The sequence below is a fragment of the Ammospiza nelsoni genome, chromosome 4 (genome assembly GCF_027579445.1).
Source record: "Ammospiza nelsoni isolate bAmmNel1 chromosome 4, bAmmNel1.pri, whole genome shotgun sequence".
NCBI classification, from domain to species: Eukaryota; Metazoa; Chordata; class Aves; order Passeriformes; family Passerellidae; genus Ammospiza; species Ammospiza nelsoni.
In genome coordinates this window covers 69,601,138-69,622,722 of record NC_080636.1, presented here as the reverse complement: position 1 = coordinate 69,622,722, position 21,585 = coordinate 69,601,138, and the positions used below count along the sequence as shown (strand labels likewise).

Sequence of the window (21,585 nt, the reverse complement as noted above, 5' to 3'; positions counted from 1 at the left end):
GGAAGCTGGGTAGTTGAAAGAACACATCCTTAGAACATTCTCTTGAAACAGAGACCCAGACAGGCTCGATCAATGGCCTAAAGACAACTGCATGAAGTTCACTCAGGCAAAGTGCTGGGTCCTGCACTTGGGTCACAGCAAGCACAGGCAGCACCACAGTCTGGGCCAGGGTGGCCTGAGAGCTGCTTGGCAGAAAGAGACTCTCACATGGTGACTGACAGGCAGCTGAACACAAGCCAGCGTGTGCCCAGGAGGCCACGAAGGCCGGTGGCATCCTGGCCTGGATCAGCAATGGTGTGACGAGCAGGACCAGGGCAGTGATTGTCCCTCTGTACTCGGCACTGGTGAGGCCGCACCTCAAATCCTGCGTCCAGTTTTGGGCCCCTCACTTTAGAAAGAACACTGAGGTGCTGGAGCACAGCCATAGAAGGGCAATAAGGGTTGTAAAAGGTCTAGAAAACATGTCTTACAAGGAATGGCTGAGGGAGCTGGGGGTGCTCAGCCTGGAAAAAGGCTACACATAAAAGGAGGGTGTACTGAGGACGAGGCCAGCTCCTTCTACTGTGCCTGCAGTGAGAGGAGCAGAGGAAATGGCCTTAAGCTGAGACAGGGGAGATCCAGATTAGGTATCAGAAAAAAAAGTTTCCACTGTTCAAGTTGTCAGGCACTGGAGTAGGTTTCCCAAGGAGGTGGTGAAGTAACCACTCCTGCAGGTGTTTAAGAGATGTCTGGATCTGGTGCTGGGTGATATGATTTAGGGATTACAGTGATGGAGCTGAGTTGATGGTTGGACTTGCTGATCTTAAAGGTCTCTTCCAACCTTGACAATTCCAGGATTTTATGAACAGAAACCAGGAAGAAAACCTTACGTTAACGTTTCTGAAACAGTTACAGTTGCTCACAGAGCATCCTTTGAGAGGGATCAGAACAGCTTAATTCTTATTCTCTATCTGGGCTGACATACACCAATCTTTTGCTGTGTCAAAGAAACAATTCCACATATTAAGCTGTTTAAGACTACATTTGAGATGCAGAATGTGTATACTGTAATTTTCAAAACAGAGAACTAGCCCACTAGCATGCCTAATGGGCTACAGGCCACTTTTCACACCAGTTAATCAGCCCTCAAGTACCTCACTTCAGCTTTCCTCTGATCATTATGCAAGAGAGCACAGTATACAGGCTGAATTAATTTTCTAGATGTCAGAGATAGCAGCAGCACTACAATCTGTTTCATTCAAAGATACACATATAGTCCAGTCTGAAATAATGTCCAAAAGCAAATATGAAATAGAAAACAAAACATTCTACTTTTTTCCTAAAATAAACATCTAGGTTCCAGAAAGATGGCCTTCCAGAGGCTCCGAGTCTTCATATTGGCCACTTTCTGATGGTTTTTTTTTATAATTGGATTTTCTCAATAGCTCTTGGACAGGAGCTTTTAGCATTTGCAATTCCACAGCCCCTATCAGCCTGCTCTTATCTGCCATATCTCTTGAGGGAAGTCAGACAACTCTTTCACCACAGTGCTGCACACAGGCACATGAATAATCACTCCAAGTTCACAGTAAACCTTGGATTTCTGACTGTTCTGCAGGAGTCTACAACAGGATGGGGAAGAAGCTTTATATAAAACATGGCACAAGGAAATAGATCTCTTAACTAGAAAGACTGGAGCTACTGGAATAAGCACTGAGAGATTCCTGATATGGAATTATATTTAAGAGGAATTCCTCCATGCCCAAATAAACTGGCAGGACAACACAACTGAAAGTTTATCACTCTGTCTTAGAATTGTAACTCTGTCCTAAGAAAAAAAAACAAAAATCACTGGGTCACATTTTAGAAAGCATGTTTTAAACACCAACTCAATAAACTTCCTATATTTCATATCAGTAAGGTTTTTCATTAAAAAGTTCTGTGAAAGCTGCTGAAAACTAGTTTCACATGGGTTTATCTCTGGTATCTAATAAAATTTAATCTCAACCACAGCTTGTTCCTCAATAAATTCAGTCTCTCTCCAGCCACCTATTTTTAAATGTATTTGACACTTTTCTCACTCTGTCCAACCTAACCGAAGTGCAGCTACATATTGAAAACATGTTTCTTGAAAAGGTTACTTAAGTCTTGAAATGTCATCCCAATAGGAAAACTATAATCTTCTAGGATTCTTACAAGGTTAGTAATGTTGCCATCATGGGTCACTGTTCTATTTTCATCACATCTGGAAAAAAAAAGGAGCAAACCAGATCCCCTTCCAAGACTCAAATACCAACCTTTGCAGAATAGCTTCTGCAGTGCGTTTTGCTTTTTGAACTGCCTTTGGGCCTCCCACTGGACAGACAGCAGTAGCTCTGAAGCCATCAAGATAAGTGGCATTTACCTAATGATAAAGAGATTATGAAGTTACATGGAATTCAGTACTGACAGGCTATAAACGCTCTCTGGCAATCATTATCTATACAAATACATACTTTTTAAACAAAGTAACAGGTTTTTGCATATAAAAAAAGGTTTGCCTTTCCAAATTTTCCCCCTCTTTCTTTTACTCTTAGGGCAGAGAAGATGAGGATAGTGTTAAGTTTTAGCAGCGTCTCCAAAATTTAAGATCTTGTAAATCAAAATATACCTTTCACATCAAAAAATGAGGTAATACCTTATAAAATGTTGAAGGAGGCAATCCTTTTGCTCCACAAACTTTCACTGCTCCACCATCAAAACCTAGAGTAGTTAAAAATCAGTACTTCAGCTTCTTCAATATAACTTCAAAGACATTCTTTTGTGATACATATTAATCAAATGCATTTAATTAAAAAGCAAATCATTGATAGCTGTACTGCCAGAGAAGAGTAAACCTTTCAGAAAACAGTCCTTCCTGCCTTAGAAGGCACAGCAGCAAACTGGTGACTGAATTTATGTCTGCCATGAGCCTTTTAAGAGGGCGATTGAAATGTTTATTCATGCACTTAAAAAATACTTAACAAAGAAAGCAGCCTTAGGACATTAGACTCAATAGTTACATTCCTCTTAATATCCAGTTATTGCACACACACACAGAGAGCATACAATTTACTGCAGCTGGCTGGAGTGGACTGCAATGCCTCACTTGGTGAAGAATCAAAGCAAGATGAGAAACCAGCAAGAGCTATTGGCTGAGAGCTTAGTAAGGGAAGGGTAACTTAATGTTAGCTTTCTTATCAATAACAGAAACAGTCTGAATATATTTGCCAGGGCAACAACCATGTTCAGTATTAGGAATATTAATGCAAAAAGAGAAAAGCAGAAAATTGCTGTGATGCCATCAGGTTCAAGCTTGAGGTGGAGAAAATCAGTAGGTGCTACTCCTTGAAAATCAGCAGTGCAGGATTGGCACCTCATGTTTTAGAGCCAGAATTATAGTGTAGTTCACCTGTGACTAACCTGTGTTTGTAAATATTTAAGAAGCAGTTCAAAGCCTTATATAAATACTCTGAAAAGATCAGAGCCTATCTAAAAAAGTAAATGTCACTAATACAAATTTTAGTCAAATAACATCATCACTGTCTCTCTGACTGACATGAAGTTAATTTAACTCTATAAATAGAGAACTGCATCCCTCCATTCAGGGTGAAGATATGGAAAAGTTTTATGTTCCAGGTGAAAGCATAGTACAAGAAAACAAATACCACAAAACCAAATGCATAGCATCCATTGACAAAAAGAAAACAAGCACCTCTCAGCTCAAACCCTGCAAGTAATCCAACAGAACAATAAAATCAGCAATATAAACAGCAAAATTAGATAGCTTGCCTCTTTTTACTGGTGTACGTGTCAAAGCACTTCAAACTAAAATATTTAAGCAATCTGCCCATTTTCCATCTGTTATATTTCTAAGAGGACTAACTGAAAGTTCATGTGAAAGTTCATTTTAAGTTCAAACATGTCATATCAGGTCATTTGCAAGCTAAAAGTTCATAGGAAGGTTAGGGATTCTTTTTTTAAAAAGAGAAAGACTAGGGGCTAAAAGCAGCAAGCTGGCCTTATCAGACAGCCGTTTGTTGCATGAGCTGAAGATTCACTTCATGTACTTTTTTACTCAAGCAATATATTCTTTATGTTACCACAATTTCAGTTTTATTCCAGTAAGTTTTTAATTCGAGATTTCGATTGTTCTAAGCTTTAGAAAGACACCTGGCATTCTGTCACAAGTAAGTTTCATCAGAAGGAAAAAAATATAATATAGATCCAGTAAAAGGCAAACTCTAGATGACTGTAGATAAAATTTTTTTCAAACTGTCTTACTCAAATTACAGGTCTCTGAATCTGTTAAGCCTGGAGTTTTTTTGTTTTCTTTTTGAAGCTAAATTCTGAACATACATTATATCTATCTTTAGTTTACTGGCTGTTAAGTGTTTTGAGGATTGCAAATGGACTTTTTAAAAAAAGATTCTCTGGTGGAAATCCTGTACCTAATCATTCTTCTACCATGATCCACCTAAATGTCTAAGAAAAACGCCATTGCCAAGCAGTGCTTTGAAAGACACAGCCTTTCATTGCTACCAACACTTCAAATGTCCTAAGTAAAACCATGTACAAAACATTTTTTTGAGAAAAAAAATTTAGCTGCAGTTTAAAAAAAATACTGAAATCATAATGAAGCTGTCTTGATGTTGTTCTCACTGAATAAATACTTTACGGACTTGACAGGTGCAAGGCAGGCATTAAAAAGTAAAGCAAAAGGAGCAGTGATCAAAAATATAAAATAGTCAGCCAGTAAGATAAATAAGATTACATTTACAATTTCTAAAAGAATTTCTAGAAGAAGTCCTTGAAAGTAGCAGTTTAATACAACATGACTCTAAGGAACTGATTTAACAAGAAATATGCAGAGACTAAATGGAAATTAAAGTAGCTGCTTTTGTTTGATAACACACTTCATGGACACAGATATCATTACATGAAAGAGGACTAACCTGGAATTTCAGTGATGGAAACCTGGGAAAAGTCACACGTAACATCTGGTAAAAGATAGCGCTGAGGATTGCCCAACTCATAGACCAGCTGCTCAGCTACAGTGCCAAAAGAAATCAGTCCCCCTGTGTCTGGTGGTTTGGAAAGAATAAAGTCTCCTTCAGAGGAACATTCTACAATGGGAAAGCCTATGTTGTGCCTAGAATATAAAAACATTAAGAAAAAAGCCTTATAAATACGAAGGGAAAGTGAAAAGAAATATGAACAACAAACCAAAATTTCTTAGTAATGGCCAGTCAAGTAAAACCTGTCAAGAGTTACAATTTATCTGGTTGTTTCTACAGAAACATAGACTAAAAAAAAAAAAAACAAGCCTTGAACAAACTGTTCAACTGAAATAATATGAGGATGTAGTCTACTGTCTGGCGAAGAAACATAGATATAACAGGAGATTCCACCTGCAAACATGGGTGTAGGGAAGGGAATGGAGAAGGACACCGACAGAAACAGTTCAAGTAAAAAGCTGAAAGAATTAGAGGACTATGATTAAAGATGTAAATTTAGAGTAAAATAAACCATGGTTAATTCTGGCCCCATTTGGCTACAGCAGCACACACAGCATGACGGTGAAGACATCTAAACAAACCTTGCACTCTGATTTGTAAAAAGGCAGTCAAAGCAGGGAGAACAAACTGTGCTGGGAACCTCAGAGATGAAGAGAAGTAGGAAACAGGAATAATCACACCTACAAAGGATAACTTCACACGTTAATAATAAATTATACTCAGGAAAGTAATAATTAAAAACAGGAAGACATATGAAAGATCTTCAGCACATAGAAGACAGAACTAACAGAAAATTACAAGGCACAGCAAAAAGAAAAGCAGTGAAACCACAGAGATGTTCATAAATTAAAATATTCTTCTTCCTCACATTCTCACAAGCAAAATATACAAAAAGTGATCAAATAACTCATAACAGGAGGCACATACTGGTCATTACAGTAGCAGGGTAGAGTTTTCAGGATTATGTGGACAAGATCCAGACATCTGCTTTTCCAGCTAAAAGGCTTCCATTTTTTTTACAGAGAATTTGAGCAAAATTAAGAACTTCAAACTTTTCAGAAGTACCTGATAATTAAAATTAAGAATGCAAAGATTCTTCTGAAAAGTCTACCTGGCTCCCTTCCCTCTCACAGGAAGCCTGAAATTTGTACAAGTGTCCCACAACATAAAATAAATACCACAAGCTGAGTTAAGGAGATACAGTCCCTTGCAAAAGCTAAACCATTCTAAAAAGGTCCTAATAATGAAAGGTGATGAACTTTACCATGCTCGCTAAAGCCAATGACCTTCAGGTCTTCCATACAAACTTAAAACCAGTTAATCCCTCAATTTAATTATTTTTGGGTGGTAGTGGTAACAATGTGCTGAACATACAACTGAATTGGTTATCAGCAAAGGTTACATGAACATAGTTTGTATAACATAAATCCACAAAGTCTGAAAGAAAGTAAGCAAAAATACCAGTGAACTCTTAAGGGACAAATGTAAAAGTTCATGGGAGTTTGAGCAGATTCCTTATCATCAAAAATATTCAAACATAACTCCATTATTTTAAAGAAAGGATTAAGACACAAGATCTGTTACTAGAGATCAGCAACTTTTAACACTTATAGCAGACAAAACTGAAAAGTATGGTAGCTGGTGGACACCACATCAAATCAGTTAAGGTAATACTCCATTTGACTGGTCTTTGAAATTATTTACACCACTAAAAATATATAGGAAACAAAACCAGCCTGCCCTGGTGAATGCAAAGAACTGAATGGAATTAACAATTTCATATACAGGCTCTTCTAGTGGGGGGGAGGTTGAGGGGATATAGAGAGAGAAAAGATGGTAGTAGAAGTATGTACTACTCAAAATTTTGAAGTGTGACATAGAAAAAAATAACAGCCAAAAAAGCCCTCAATTCTTGGTCTAGAACATAAACATCTGGGAACAGACTAATGTGTAATTATCCCCATTTTAGATGCAAGGAGACACACAGAGGAAGCATCATGATTTGGCCAGGATAACAAAGCAGGATCAGTGACTGAACAAGACTAGAATTAAGAAGCTTTTATCCTCTCAGTTCCATGTTTGTGTGCTGACCCTACCACCTATCTGTCCTGTCTCAATGCAACAGCACCCAGTGCCCTGCTAGCAGGCTCAATGCAGCTTGATCAGATCAGATCCCCAGAAGAGACACCACTCACATGAAGACAGATCACCCAGAGCAGTCCATGTCCCTGCACTGACAGCCAGTGTCCCTGCTGTAGCCCACTGGAATCTCAGCCATCAGCACTTGCAACTCTTACAGGGCTCTCCAGTGATCTTTGTCTTGAAGGAAGAACTGAACTGTAGATACTCAACTTCCTACTCTGAACCACTGAGTCTGCTAACATTGATTCAACTTCATTTTGCCCAACTTGCACTCTCAAAACCCCCAAACCATTAAAAAACAAAACCTAAATGTAATAGTGAGACAAAATGAGAAATTTCATCCCCTAATGTGATCAAAATACAGCAGATATTGTTTCCCCCCTGTGGTACACCACCAACCAATGAACTTTTCTGCATGGCCAGTTAGTTGCAGAAGATGTGCTTTTTCCCCCAGGTTATGCCAGCCTTGAAAGCTTCCCTCACTTTTTTAACAGTTCACAACATAGAGATGCAATGATCTGGGTAAGAAGCAACTGGATTCTACCTCTATTGTAACTGGATGACTGGGAAAATACAAATATCCAGTATTATCTTGTAGCAGATGGCATTAATAACCCACATTAACATACACACACTTAAGACAAAAATCTATTTTGTAAATTGCTAAAAGACATTACTTAAAATTAATTTTCACCTTGGAAACAAACTGGTCTGTCACTGCTAAGATACAGGCAAATGACAGCTACTTAAAGGCATAAAAAGCTCTTCAGCAGTAGTAGTTGCCTGGCTCAGGTATACCACAGGCAGTATAGTCACACCATCACCCTGACCATCACTCAAAACAGCGACTCTGCCTGATTAACTTGTAGGCTTTGCTGAATGACTACACACCACATGACATCGCCTCTGTGGGGAACACGCCACATTTAGGCTGTCCATAACCCATAGCCAAGCTGTCCTTTTGTATAGTGTAGCAGGGGAGTAAGCACAGAACTATGAACTTTATCAGCAACTATGGTCACATCATCCAAAGGTACCTTGGCAAAGTGGCATCCTTCATCAATTAAAGAACTGCATCAGTTTAGTGACAGAATTCCTATGCAGGATGAAGCAGTAGCAAGCAATGTAAACAATTCCAAAAGGGAACTAATACAAGTCACTTTAATTAAATTATACAAATTAATAAAATACGGTACTAGAAATAAATATCAAGTACTACTTTTAAAATATTTAAGCAGTTCTTTCAGCACAGGGTCAATATACACAAGAAACACACATCAGTTTCTGAGGGGAGATGACAACTACCATTGTTTAGTCCAAAAGGTCCATTTCAGGTTGCACGTTTGCCACTTAGCAAGTAAATCCATTATAAATGAATGTATATATAATATAGACATTAATAAACCAGAGCACTGAATGAGACCAAGCTAAGATTATACCTCAGAAAACCCCTCCAAACTGGGCCTAGATAGGAGTTAACAGTTAAAGCAGGTCTCAGTGAAGACCTACAGCACAGGAATAACCAAGTTACAAAACTGGTTTTGCTGCTGAAGCCTCCATCTCATCAACTTACTCTTATAGCAATCAAGAATCTGAGTTTTCTGTCAAGTTCTCTGCCAGCCAACAACTTACTCTTGGATTAATTTTTTCCATGTAAAATGTTATTTTTTCTTCAGCTTTGGCTCTCAGAAATGTTACAGCTTATGGGCATGTCATAGGTGATAAATCAAGCAGTCTAAGCAAGGATCTCCTCCCTGTCTACTCTGGAACACTACTCAGAAGCCTCTGAGGAGCCATCGAGATAAACTTCCTCCTTGTCTTGCCATACTTCTTACACCGTTTGCATTACAAGCAAAGTAAAATCCATGACCAGTACTTTGGCTCAGGGAAAGAGACATATGAGATGGAACATGTATTTCTCCCATCAAAACTGTCAAATCCCTCAAGTACCTCATTCTAGCCACTACTGCTCAATGAAGATTACTGGCAACAGAAGATGGGAGAGGGAGTGGAGTACATTTACTTGCAGGGGAAGTTGCTGCAAGAATGAAAACAAAACCCCATAGCAATGCACAGTGGAAGTGAACCAGGATCCAAGTAAGCTGTGGTGTGAACTTTCAGCTCTACAGCTAATGCAGCTGCCTGGGACGTGACTCAGTGAATGTCACACCAAGGAGAGCTCTGAGCCAAGCTTCTCAACTCCTTAGCTATGCATTTTAACCAGAATGCTACTAAGCAAAAACCAGAAGCTCCTACCACTTCTAGTAGCGTTTTGACAACAGGTTCGAAACTGTTACTACATCAGGCAAGATCAGCACAAACTTACAAAGTAAAGGTATAAGCATCTCCTCATGTGTAGGTACCAAAATGTTTCCTAACATGCAATTCTGCTTGAGGCAAGACTTAGTGGTTGCATCACTTATCCCCTCTGACTAGGGCATTTCTATGTCTTGTACCTCCATTTCGAATGGCCAGACAATTTCAGGCTAAACAGACCAGCTGCCTGGTGTTCTCACCTGCCTGGAACAGAGGGTGCTACAGAGAAAAAAACCATTCCACACTGCTGAATGGGACTTGCATGCTGGATTTTGTTCTAGTCTCAAATTAAGAAATCTGGATCCAGCCCTTAAGAGTCTACAGCTATTGACTTACCCTTTTGGTCATCCCAGGCCAGAGGATTATGCAGTCTCAACCAATGTACTCTTGGCTTAGGGTAAAATGTCAGTGTTTATCATCTCCTCAAAATGATTATCTACTGATCAGCCTTAGTTTATTCTCTCCTGCATTTCAAAACAAAACAAAACAATGTACTAATCACCCACTGGCACTAAATAAGAGCAAGAGACAGCAATGTCTGGGGACAAACGAAATGAAATAGAGATCTGTGAATTATCAGTGTAGTTCTAGCAGTACACTTCATTTTCACACACGACATGAATTCCCCACTATAAGCTGCAGACAACGTAATGTAATGTCTGCTAACAGACATTAAATTGGGAGCAGTGCTGTATTATCACTTCCGCTGACCCTCTGCTGATGTGTATTACTATACAAATAACAGAAATGGACTAAGCGCCTTTTTTGTTAACACTAACTTAAAATCAGACTTTAGGAATGCACATTACTCTTTCTATAGACTATGAACTAATGGTTTCTTGCACTTTCTCTGCTAAACATCAGAGAATCCACACAAGAGTCAAGCACCTACCCTCTCACTGGAAAAATAAACAGCACCTATCCCCTCTACCTATCTGTTGTCTTCATGAAAACTGGACAAAACCTTACAGCTTCAAGATTCCCACCTACACCCCAAATGCACTAAGGAGATACACACAGCACAAATCTCAGTGCCTTAGGTGAACACAAAGAAAGCAAATAAGTTCAGCTTCCATCAACTAAAGTAACTTGGAGAGTCACAAGCTGGAACATGCACTTCAATTGTTTTACATTAAAAACTTACTTTCAGGAGACAACAAAGGAAATGAAAGAATAGCTTAGGTTTTAGTAATTAACTATTAAATGCCCACACAAATATTCCTGAGATTCAAAGCACCCTTTTGCAGTGGAATTGAGTTCCCAGAAGTATCGGCATCAAACATTTCAAGAAAATTAAAAACAAACAACCCCCCCCCCCACATCAAAAATCCACCAACTATGTTGGATGAATGAAGTGGATTCAATCCAGTGCCTCAATACTCACCAAGACATGATAGCAAATGCACAGAATGTAAGCTCTAACTTGTCTGGCTTCATTTAGATTAACCAAAGTATTCTTGTTTACAGAGGTAATTATTTCTGCTTATGCATAAACAATAGACAGATAAGCTTTATGAACCCGAAATGCAGCAAATTCTTTGGGTTTTGTTTACAAGTTAGAAAAAAAACATACCCATCAGTCCTTCTTAGACAGAACAGCCCCATGGATTACTGTTCTTGGAGAGAACAAAACCCCAAGGACAGTCAAAAAGTGACCCCATTTGTAGGCTAATGAAGCTCACCCTCCACAGTGAGGTGTGAGGAGGAGAGAGGATGCCCTCCAGTGTTCAGTTTCCACACACCAGTGTAAGTGCACGGGATGGGTTTTCTGCTCTTGGGCTGCAGAGATACACTCACGGAGTGGGAAACCCCTATGTGAAAGGCACATTAATGATAAACACAGATTTAACTTGGCTTCTTCCCCCTCCTATTTACTAATTTAATTGGGCTGGTTTGGATTTAACATTAGGTACCACAGACACAATGATTTATTGAGATGTAAGTTATTTTCACTTATTTCCAGGAGACTGCTAAAAATGTCATTTTTTCTAAAGGAGGGCGAAATCATTAACAGACACAGTCATGTAACTTCTGCAAACTCTGTCAGAGCTCTGATGAACTATTTGCAATATAGTTAGTGGCTGCAGGTATGGGATGTTTTGGTCACTACTGAGACACCATGTTATTATTGTACATTATTATGAATGCATTATCTGAAAACAGATTCAGACTGTCTAAACAACGAAAAACCCCAAGCCAGAAAATTTTGTAAAACTCAGGAGAGAACAGGTTACTACTAAACTATTAAATGGAAAACACATTTTTCTGCATCCCAAGACTCTTAATAATATCTGCCCTCCATGCTTTTGGGCCTAAATATAGACAATCACTATTCATCAGGAAGCCAAAATTTATCCAAATAATCTTCTCCCTGCATTCCTTCTCCCCGTATTCTAAGTGGATGGGCTGGATCCCAATTCCACTTCAGCTAGTGAAGTGGATCTCCACTCTACAGCTCAAAACCTAAAATCAAAGCTCATACATTATTCTGGTTTTGACTGATTTTAGCAGCTTATCATACAGGCTGATGTGTCACATTATTTTATTTCAAGAATTTCATCAATTCCCTGTCTAAGACTCAAAAATTGCCAACAAACTGACTAGTTTAAGGCACCATAATCAACTTTCTAGCAGACTTAAACTGAAGGTAAATAAATAACTGTTATATTAACACAAATACAGTCCTGTATGGTTTCAGGGTATGTACACATATCGAAGGGGACACGGTAACAGCAGTATCAAGTGTTAAACCTCTATATTCTTTAACAGAGATTCAATTCAGCACCAGTCAGCTGTCACAAGTCTACTATGATTTTAGACAAAGTTCTGTGATTTTACAGATACAAAACTATTAGCTATGCATATTCGTGTACTTAAACCCTTCTGGAAAATGAGCTACTCCCACTCCAATAGCTCACAACAGCTTCATATATTCAAGGTGCCTTTCTTTTTAAAAGCCAGATGGACACTCTTCACAGAAAAATCCTTAAAAATAAAGACCTAGCAAACATTTTAATAAGAAAATTACTATTCTCTTTTTTCACTTTAATTCTTTTATAAAGCAAGGTCTTCTGGAGTCACAGTTACAAAAGATTTTAAGAAGTTTCATGATGCAGCACAATTAAATGACTGGGAAAGACATCAGAATAGGAATTCTAAATTTCCAAACCAACTTGTTACTATAAACTCTCTCCTTTGATTTCCCATACAATACAACAGTGAAGAGTGAGTGCACTTTGCTCAGTAAACTTCCAGTAGGTGAGAAGAAATGTCCAATCCTGTTTGTTTCAATGCCATACATGCATTCACCTTTAATCAGCAGCGCTTAGGAACTCAGAAAAGCAGCATACATCTTTTAGGATCACACTCTGAATCAGCAGCAGAGGAGAAGAAAGAATCCAGGGAGCCCTATGGCTCTTCAGACAGCAGGGCACAATTCTGCTGGGTCACCCACCTGGACCAGAGTCAGCCTGAGTGCAGGAACACACTGCATTAAAGCACTCTTCTCTCCTGCACCTCCCTGCTGCTCTTCATCCTGCCTTTCTCATGTGTTCCCCAACTACTTTTAAAAACACGTTGGTAAAAAGCTGGCTCCCTCAGCAGGCAGAACAGCATACATACACGTAACTCTAATTCAATACCTCTGAGCACAAGATACACACAGAATTTTCTGGAAGGACTGACCATCCAACACATTTGTGTTCATTGGGTTATTCAGCAGGACAGAACTAAGGCATATACTCATACCTACCAAAGCAAATTATGTGAAATTTGGACTGACCAGCAAGCATCTCTCATCTAACCAAAGACTATTGTAACAGCATCCAAAACATCAATATTGACTTTTCTGATACAATCATACATGAAAGCCAATAATAAATCTTTTCAAAAAGCAGAGGATACTGAAGGGAACAGGAAAAAAATAGTTTTAAAGGGGAAAAAATAATCAAAGAGCTAATTTGTTTTTCAAAATCTGCTGAAGTTAACAAAAGAAAGACCCTGTCTGACCAAAAATGAAAACCAGAACTTGTAGAAAAGTAATGTTGAGGTGGCAAAATATCAAGAGGCCTATATTGTGTCTCCAAAAAGAAAAAGGTAGAAGCAGTTTTCATAACACAGATACAGGCAGAAAACCTCATGTTTAGTCCACTACAAACATGCATGCTGGTCTCCAGTTTACCTACCAGTCTGGTACTGTGTGCCAATCAGTGAATATTCCACCTGTGCACTGAGCACCACATTCAATGAGATGACCTGCAAGACTGGGAAAATGGCATTAAAGTAACTAAGTAAAATGCAAAAATAAATTTTTACAAATTCAGTTTTAAAATACAATGGAAATAGAGCTAAATTAAAAACATGCCATTTTCCTCCACAAGTATCTAACACAATTATGAACTATACATTAAGCATAAAAAGGGATCCTGAAACATGAATACCTTGTTTAAAGAGAAAATTTTTGCAAGAATTTTCTTACACAAAATGAATACCTAGAAGATTACCTCACACCTAAAACCAAGTTCTCCTAGTCATTTCAAATCTTGATCTAAAATTCAGTATCTTAGTAGTCCGCACTGTGTGTAACTAAACAGACAAAGACCAATTTTAAATGAAGAGAAAAAAAATTCACCTCTGCATTTATATATTCACTACAGTGTATTATAATTATGTATTACTATTTTCTAATTTTGATTGTGATAGTCCATAACTATTTAACAGAATTATGGGGAAAATCTTCATTTCCATCATCCCTCAGTGGAGCCTGAATTAATTTCTCTCCACATTTTTTCCTCAAGCAGAAGTTCAAGAACACTAACACCAGAGTTTGCTCAGGCTAAGGACTTCATATAATGAGTCTTCATAATGAGGACTTCAATTCAGATAAATTATGCACAACATTAAATTAGGAGGCATAATTCTACTCCTTTCTGAAACACATTCCTAACCTTAGGACTACAACAAGGATTTGTAAATGGGAGCATGACACTGAGCTGCAACAAAACCATACCAGGATGCTGCCTTCTGACCAAACCTGCTTTTGTGCATCTTTCAGAGTTAGCCCTGCAACCACTCCAATTATCAACAGTGGCAGCCAGACAGAAAAACCTGGGAATCAGTGGCCTGAAGTATAAGATTTCATCTCTCAACACAAAATAAACAGCAAGAGAAAGTTAAGCTGTTAAATAAAATCTTTCAACTCTTTCTTTCTTTTCTTATTTTAAGCTGGTTCCAGAATGAAGTTTCTATAATTTCAATTCCAAGTGAGAGTAGTAAGTGAGCATTGAAAAAACTCAAAACCTAACAAAAACATGCAAATAAATTAATGCAGTGATAATATGAAAAATTAGTAGGGGCTCAAAAAGCTGCTACCTCGACATTATGATATGAAATATAGATTTACCCCATTTCTTCTTATATCATTTACCTTCCTGCAGCTAGCAAGTCATAGTCATCCCTATTCCAGCCAAACTAGAAGAAAAAACAAAAATATTTTAAATGCACATAAGTTTCATACAGTACAACAAACTGCACACAGTATGTTCATTGCTTTGAGTAACAATGCATTGGATATATTTTAAATCTAAATAACAATAACTGGCAGGCACATGGATTTGAGTTCCTATACAAATCAGCAAAATCAGCAAAAAAAACTTCTGACATGCTCCAGTTTTGCTCCCATTGATACACCACAACAGATTTAAACTCTGAAAGTCATACCCTCTTCAAAAAAACTGGAAGGGCAACACCCATATTACTTAAAAGTGAACAAACTACAGGTTTAAAAGTATAGTACCTAGCTTGCGTCACCTGGACAAACCTCTGTGTCTTCAACTTCTGAAAATTATCAATTCCTGGAGTACTACCAGTCACCCTCAAAAACTGGACGTATGCTTTCTGTTTAATTAGAAATTTTAGCTAGAGTCTTTTCCCTGAGTTCAACCTGCAAGCAATACAGTAATTGTTTCTTATTTAGCACTTTGCAGAAATCTTCCTAAAACCCTTCCTACATAAATTAGATAAGGTCTCTCAGGAGTAGGTAATACACACTGACAGTTGTTATTTTGTGAAAGTTAACAACAAGGAATAAAGCAAGAAGTCATAATGGAAATTATAAATGGAAAATTAATTAGGCAATTTTTGAAGTCAAAGGAGTATGATGTCATAGAAAGTATAACTAAACACATACTCTATTTTTTTAAATACACACCAAAAGAAAGCTTCTATATTTGACCATGTGTGATCCTTCACAAAAATTCATGAAAGCCTATTAAAAATACTTGAGAAAACTACATACTATGCCAGTGTAATTTTTGAATTTCAAGGACTTTCAGAAATGCTGCATTGAAACTTGACTACATGAAACAAAACTGCTTACCCACTGAATAGAAAACCCCAATGTTTTACACCACCTCACATGCCACCCCCCAACCAGAGTGAGCTCTACTACTGACACTTGGTGGTAAAGAAAAATATACTTGCACACCAAATTTTTCAGAAAGGCAAGGGAAAAAAATCTAAAACAAATGGTAAGAGTTAAATATTGGTAAAAGAGGCTAAGACTTCCTGAACTTCACCTGTGCTTTCTAGTTCAATGGTAACAAATTAACAAGTTAACAAATATGCCTGCTATCAATCTAGGACAAGCAGAAGCTGACACTTTTCACACATGTAAGAAAAAAAATACAGATGCTCATTATTTTTATTTAGTATCTACATTTTCATAAGGGACAAAAATTGTCTGACAACTGCTGAATATTCACTCACATTTATTCATTAGCATTTGGAAATTAACTTGTACTTACAGAATGAATGAGTGGTCCCAATACGATCCCGCTGTCGACACATCTGCCCGTCACAACAATATCAGCTCCAAGGTCTAGAGCTCTGCTTATTGGTCTGGCTCTAAAAATGACAAAACACAGCAGTAAGTACCTTCATCTTTTAAAGCATCAGTTCCCTGACACACACTGGCTAAAAAAACACTTAAAAATTGCATAAGAAATCAATAAAATCTACTACAACAACAAACCTGTGGTTAGGTATGTACATCAAGAGTATTTTAAAGAGCAGTCATCAGGGCACTATCAGATTCAGGTACCTACATAACATAACTGGAACACTTTCTTTAATGTCCATGGAAACTTTCTTGGATAAAGTGCAGAGTGGGACATTTCTAAATAAATTACAGAAAAGAGTGCTTTTCAGAGATTCATTAACCATTTAATTTTCAGTGTGTATAAAGTGTATAAAGATGAACATTCTTCAGGGACAAAACCTGGTGACTTAGTCCTTCAATTTTAAACCTTTCAGGTCAATTACCTATGTGATTTAAGAACTCACAATATTGTCCAGCTTCAAGAGCACTGTGCAAGAATGGGATCACCAGGACCATCAATTGGAAGAGATGCCTGTGACCACTGTCTCATTTCTCAGTAATCTCCCTTTACTAGACCTGATTCACACTGATTCATCAGAAGTGGATGGTGACAATGAAAATGCAGTTTCACAAAGAGGTAGCTAGAATACCTGCATTCACAGACTTATGGAAACCCTAAGCATCATAAAGGAGGGAAGGGAGATCTTTCAAAACAAGTGACCATGCTGAAAAACTGGTTTCCAAAATTTCAATTGTACAAAGCCTGACAGAGTTCAGCACAACATAACAGAACCTCCTACAGCACTGACCACATTCCAGTACTTTAATTCCCTGTTTGCACTTCTCTAGTGACAACACAATAAACTACTCCATTTTGCAACAGAATACTCAGCATATGAAAAAGCACTTTTGCAATTGTTATAATTGAACTAACACTGTTTTGGCTTCAACTAAAACCTGATAATTCAGATGGTGTACTGCTAAGAAGTCATAACTTACAATGTCATAACTAAAACTTAGTTACAAACAAATTTTTTTCTGGTTGCCTGAATTTTAATTCAAAGGTGAACCTCATCTACTGAGTAGTTCTAACTGCAAAGCAAAATAAATTCCTGTATTCAATGTGTTAAAATTAGTTGTTCATAATAAATACACCTTGCTAAAATAACTCACCCAAGATACACATTCATGCTGTGAATATTCTCTGGAAATTGTTTGCCACTCTCTAAGTCGGTGACACCAGCTCCTTTTAAGTTGTCTTTCTGTTAGAAAACAAGCAGAACACACAAGCTGTGAGTATTTTGAAGTTTCTACTGTTAGCCTCTCTTTAGTATCAAACAACAGATCCACATCATAGCAACTCTAAGCCAAGTATAATTATTAAAAGCATTAACAATACCAATCCAGTGAATGGCTAAAAGCCTTAGATACACTTTTAACCACAACTCTTCCAGCATGCAGAAAATTAAGGTAGTCTTTAAAGAATGTAATGTTCATTTATATATGACCAATAACAATGATCTGGTGTATTTCCTAGGCTTCAAAAGGTGTTTAATTGCTGTAGGACTAAATAAATCAAACCCTGCAATCAGAAATGTACCTGCCACATCACCAATGGTGTCATGGTCAGAGAAGAAGGTTAATCCTGCAGCTTCATATGGTACTTAGAATAAGCTGTGTTTCCAGAAAAGTAGGGGCAAGGGGAGGGTGTGGTTTTGACCATGAATTAGGCATTAGCTTGGCAATCCTGTGGATTGAGGGGACAGTGAATGCATAGACACAACACCCATGTAAACTGTAAATACTAATTTACAGGTGGGATCTCTAGTGTGGGGAAAAAAAACCCCAAACTTCCACTCTGAACTAATTTGGTATTCTAAATGACCGAAATCCTCCAAACCACAAGTAACATTTACCATGTTTCATGTATCAACAGTAGAAGTTGTCTGTAGACCATAAAAGCTGTGTTGTTTTGTTCCTGTAGGTTATGTACTGGCAACAGCACAGAAAACAATGCATTTCAGATCAGACATGTTCATAACAAGCTCAAACAACAACCACTGTTGTACCAGTAATGAAATTCTGGCCCACAGACAGTAATCTCAGCAGGGCAGAAGTGTCTTAAAAGGAAGTCCAAGCACCACACATAACTTGCAAATAAGGAATCTTACTTGACAATCTTCCACATTCAAGAGCATGCAAGAGGTAACAGATCCTATGCAGATAAATCATTTTCCAAGTTACAGGCAGAGATTTAACCACAGTGCAAACCTCTCCTCTCTTAACTACTATTGTGTACAAACTCTTTTCCCAGTAGCTTTTCAGGTATGGCCAACCTTTTTCTGCAGATTTCATAGATAAAGTGCAATTCTCTAAATTAAAAAAAAAATCCCATGTATTTAATCTTTCATTTTATTTTTTATATTTGAACTTCAATCCTCTCACTTAACATTACCTTACTGGCTGTAAACTAATTACTTAAAACCAGAAAACCAACTATCTATAAACAAAGTACCATCAGGAAATGCCTGTAAACCACTAAAAAAGCTAGAAGGGATAAACATTTGAATGTGTGGTAGCTACACCACATTCAGAAGAATTAACTGGCATGATTACCTAGTTTAGACAGAAGCAGTAAATAACTGCATGTAATAGCTTCTCCTGAAGAGCAGACAGACCTTACAGAAGATGCACATTTTGCTTCAAAAAGCTAAACAGAAGATGCAGAACCTTATAAAATTCAACCCCACTGTATACCAAACAGCAGATGTGCCAAGAATTATATTTATGAACTAAAAGAACATAAAAGATTATGAAGAACAATGCTTCTGATAGTAGAAGACTAGTGCATAGAGACACACAGGGTTCCTATGGGACAGTAACTGCCATCTTCATGCTATACAGACTTGAGCTGCTAGGGTGTAAAACACAGTGAAATACCTCACTCATCAGATCATCTCCAGCAACAACAGCTATTTTCAAATCAACATCTGCCTTCTTTGCCACCTCCTGAAGGGCAGCTGCACAAGCAAGTGGATTAATTCCACCAGCATTACTGACGACACGAACACCTAACAGAAAAAAAACAAAGGCAAATAAAGTTCAGCAGCATCAATAATCAATAACCTGTACTTTAAAAAGTGTGCTGGAGCACAAGCAAGGTATCATCTTTGCAAGGTAACAGACATTCAGTCAAGCAAAATACAAAAACCACATTAAAATAAAACCACATTTAACCTGTGAAATGATCAGAATAAGCCAGTGCAAAATTGTTTAGAGAAAAATAACTCCTATAGATACTTCTCATCTATCCTTTATGAATGGAAGGAGAAAGTGACCAGAAAGACACACATAATGAGGCAGACAGACACCATCAAACACCTCCAGCAGAACAGCAATAGACACTGTGAAGCTTTGCTAATGTAAACAAACAAAAAAAACAGTGGAAAATCATATTGTAGAACTATGTGGGAATTTTAAAATACCTTGAAAACATCTAGCTCTCACGCTTTAAAAAAGATCTGTAAAGCAATCTACCATTCACAGATTGAAGCTATAGTAAGAAATACATGGAAATACACGTATGTATTTGCAATTGCAACAAATACCTTAAATCAACCCAATTTCACCATCAGACCTGTACCCCACATCAATTACAATGGGATTTTTCATAGAATTCTAGAATAGTTTGGATTAGAAGGACCTTAGAGATCACCTAGGTCCAAGTCACCTGTTATGGGCAAGGTTATTCAGGGCTCCATCCATCCCGGCCCTAAACACTTCCAGGGATGGGGCACTCACAACTTCTCCAGCCAACCTGCTCCAGTGCCTCACCACCCTCACAGTAAAGAGCTTCTTCCTAGCATCCAATCCAAATCTACCCCAGCTTATGGCTATTCCCCCTTCTTCTATCACTACATATCCCTGCAAAAAGTCCAACTCTCTTGCAAGCCCCCTTTAGCTACTGCAAGGCGCTGCAAGATCTTCCCAGAGCCTTCTCTTCTCGAGACTGAACAGTCCCAACTCTGTCAGCCTGCTTTCCTAAGCAGGTGTACTGAATTAACACAGAAACTCGTGCAAGGAGTAGCATACCTTTCCTGTGAATATCGTTTATATAGGGAGCCATGGCAGTGGAGACAAAATCCGGAGTGTAGCCTAAAACCTGAAATAATTAAGAGCTGTAACCATTTCTTACACGTAGGTCAACCCAATCCCTCTCCTTGGTTAACACAGAAAACAGCGAAGAACCACTACGTCTCAAATAGTACCATCATTTAGGTAATGATGGGAAACGACACGAACACTTTCACCAGATGAAACTGAACAGATGCAAATAAATACATGCGAATAACAAGTATACTTAAGAAACCGTGTCCCCGTGACCAGGTATGTCTTAAACAGGTTTCGGGCGCGATTTGTGCTGAAGGAGAGCTCGGGAGGTCGCAAAGTACCAGAGCGCGCCCGCCCCGGCCGAGCCCGGCACGCTGGGGCCGGACACCGGCTCTACTTACGGGAGAGCGGGCCTTGGCGGCCGTCAGCAGCGACATGGTGATCTCGGAGAGGTAATCGAAGACGAGGAAATCCAGCTTCCCTCCGTACAGCAGCTGCGGCACTGCCGGGGCAGGCAAGAAGGCACCATCAGCTCGGGGTACCCCCGGTGCCCACCCCTGGCCCCGGTGCCGGCCCCGCCCGGGCGTGCGGCGGCGGCCCCGGCCCGGCCGCTTGCGCAACGGGGCTCTCCATGGCGCTGGGGCCGCCGCCCGCCGGGCTGACCCCGGTCCCCGCCGCCCCGCCGGGTCTCCGGGCCGCCCCCCGAGCAGCCGCTGCCGCCCCACCGCCCACCTGCGACCGCCGTGTCCCCCCAGAAGCCCGAGGCGCAGCCGATGCGCACCGCGGCGCCCGCCGGGGGCTCGCAGCCCGCGCTGCGCCGGCGGCTCCAGCGGGGCGGGCGGGCGGCGGCCCCCAGGAGCCGCGGGCCCCGCAGCGCCAGCAGCGCGGCGCGGCTCATGGTGCGGGCAGCGGGAGTACGGGCACCGCCCCGCCTGAGGCTGCCCGACACAGGCTGGGGAGGAGCTGGGGCCTGCGGAGGCGATTGGGAAAAGGGGCGGGAGAAAGTTCATAAATCCCGGGTGCGCGGGCGCAGGGAGGTGTACGGCTGCTGCAGGGTGTCCTCGTTGCGCCAGTCAGCTGTAGGGCAGCGATGGGTCCGGCCCCGGGCGTGTCCGAGCAAGGCCT

At 39.5% G+C, this 21,585-nt stretch overlaps 1 protein-coding gene across 1 annotated transcript in view; it reads right to left on the bottom strand.

Annotated features, from left to right (window-relative positions):
• LOC132072733 (uncharacterized) overlaps positions 1-21,358 on the bottom strand; it is a 57,675-nt gene extending 36,317 nt beyond the window's left edge. Inside the window, exons 1-11 of the mRNA XM_059471224.1 lie at positions 21,193-21,358; positions 20,862-20,962; positions 20,443-20,512; positions 19,291-19,421; positions 17,524-17,612; positions 16,277-16,376; positions 14,899-14,942; positions 13,658-13,735; positions 4,953-5,149; positions 2,657-2,721; positions 2,277-2,383 (exon numbers count right to left, since the gene is read on the bottom strand). Coding sequence (XP_059327207.1) covers positions 2,277-2,383; positions 2,657-2,721; positions 4,953-5,149; positions 13,658-13,735; positions 14,899-14,942; positions 16,277-16,376; positions 17,524-17,612; positions 19,291-19,421; positions 20,443-20,512; positions 20,862-20,962; positions 21,193-21,358 — 1,148 coding nt within the window. The remainder of the gene's footprint in view (positions 1-2,276; positions 2,384-2,656; positions 2,722-4,952; positions 5,150-13,657; positions 13,736-14,898; positions 14,943-16,276; positions 16,377-17,523; positions 17,613-19,290; positions 19,422-20,442; positions 20,513-20,861; positions 20,963-21,192) is intronic.
• Between the last annotated feature and the right edge of the window lie 227 nt (positions 21,359-21,585).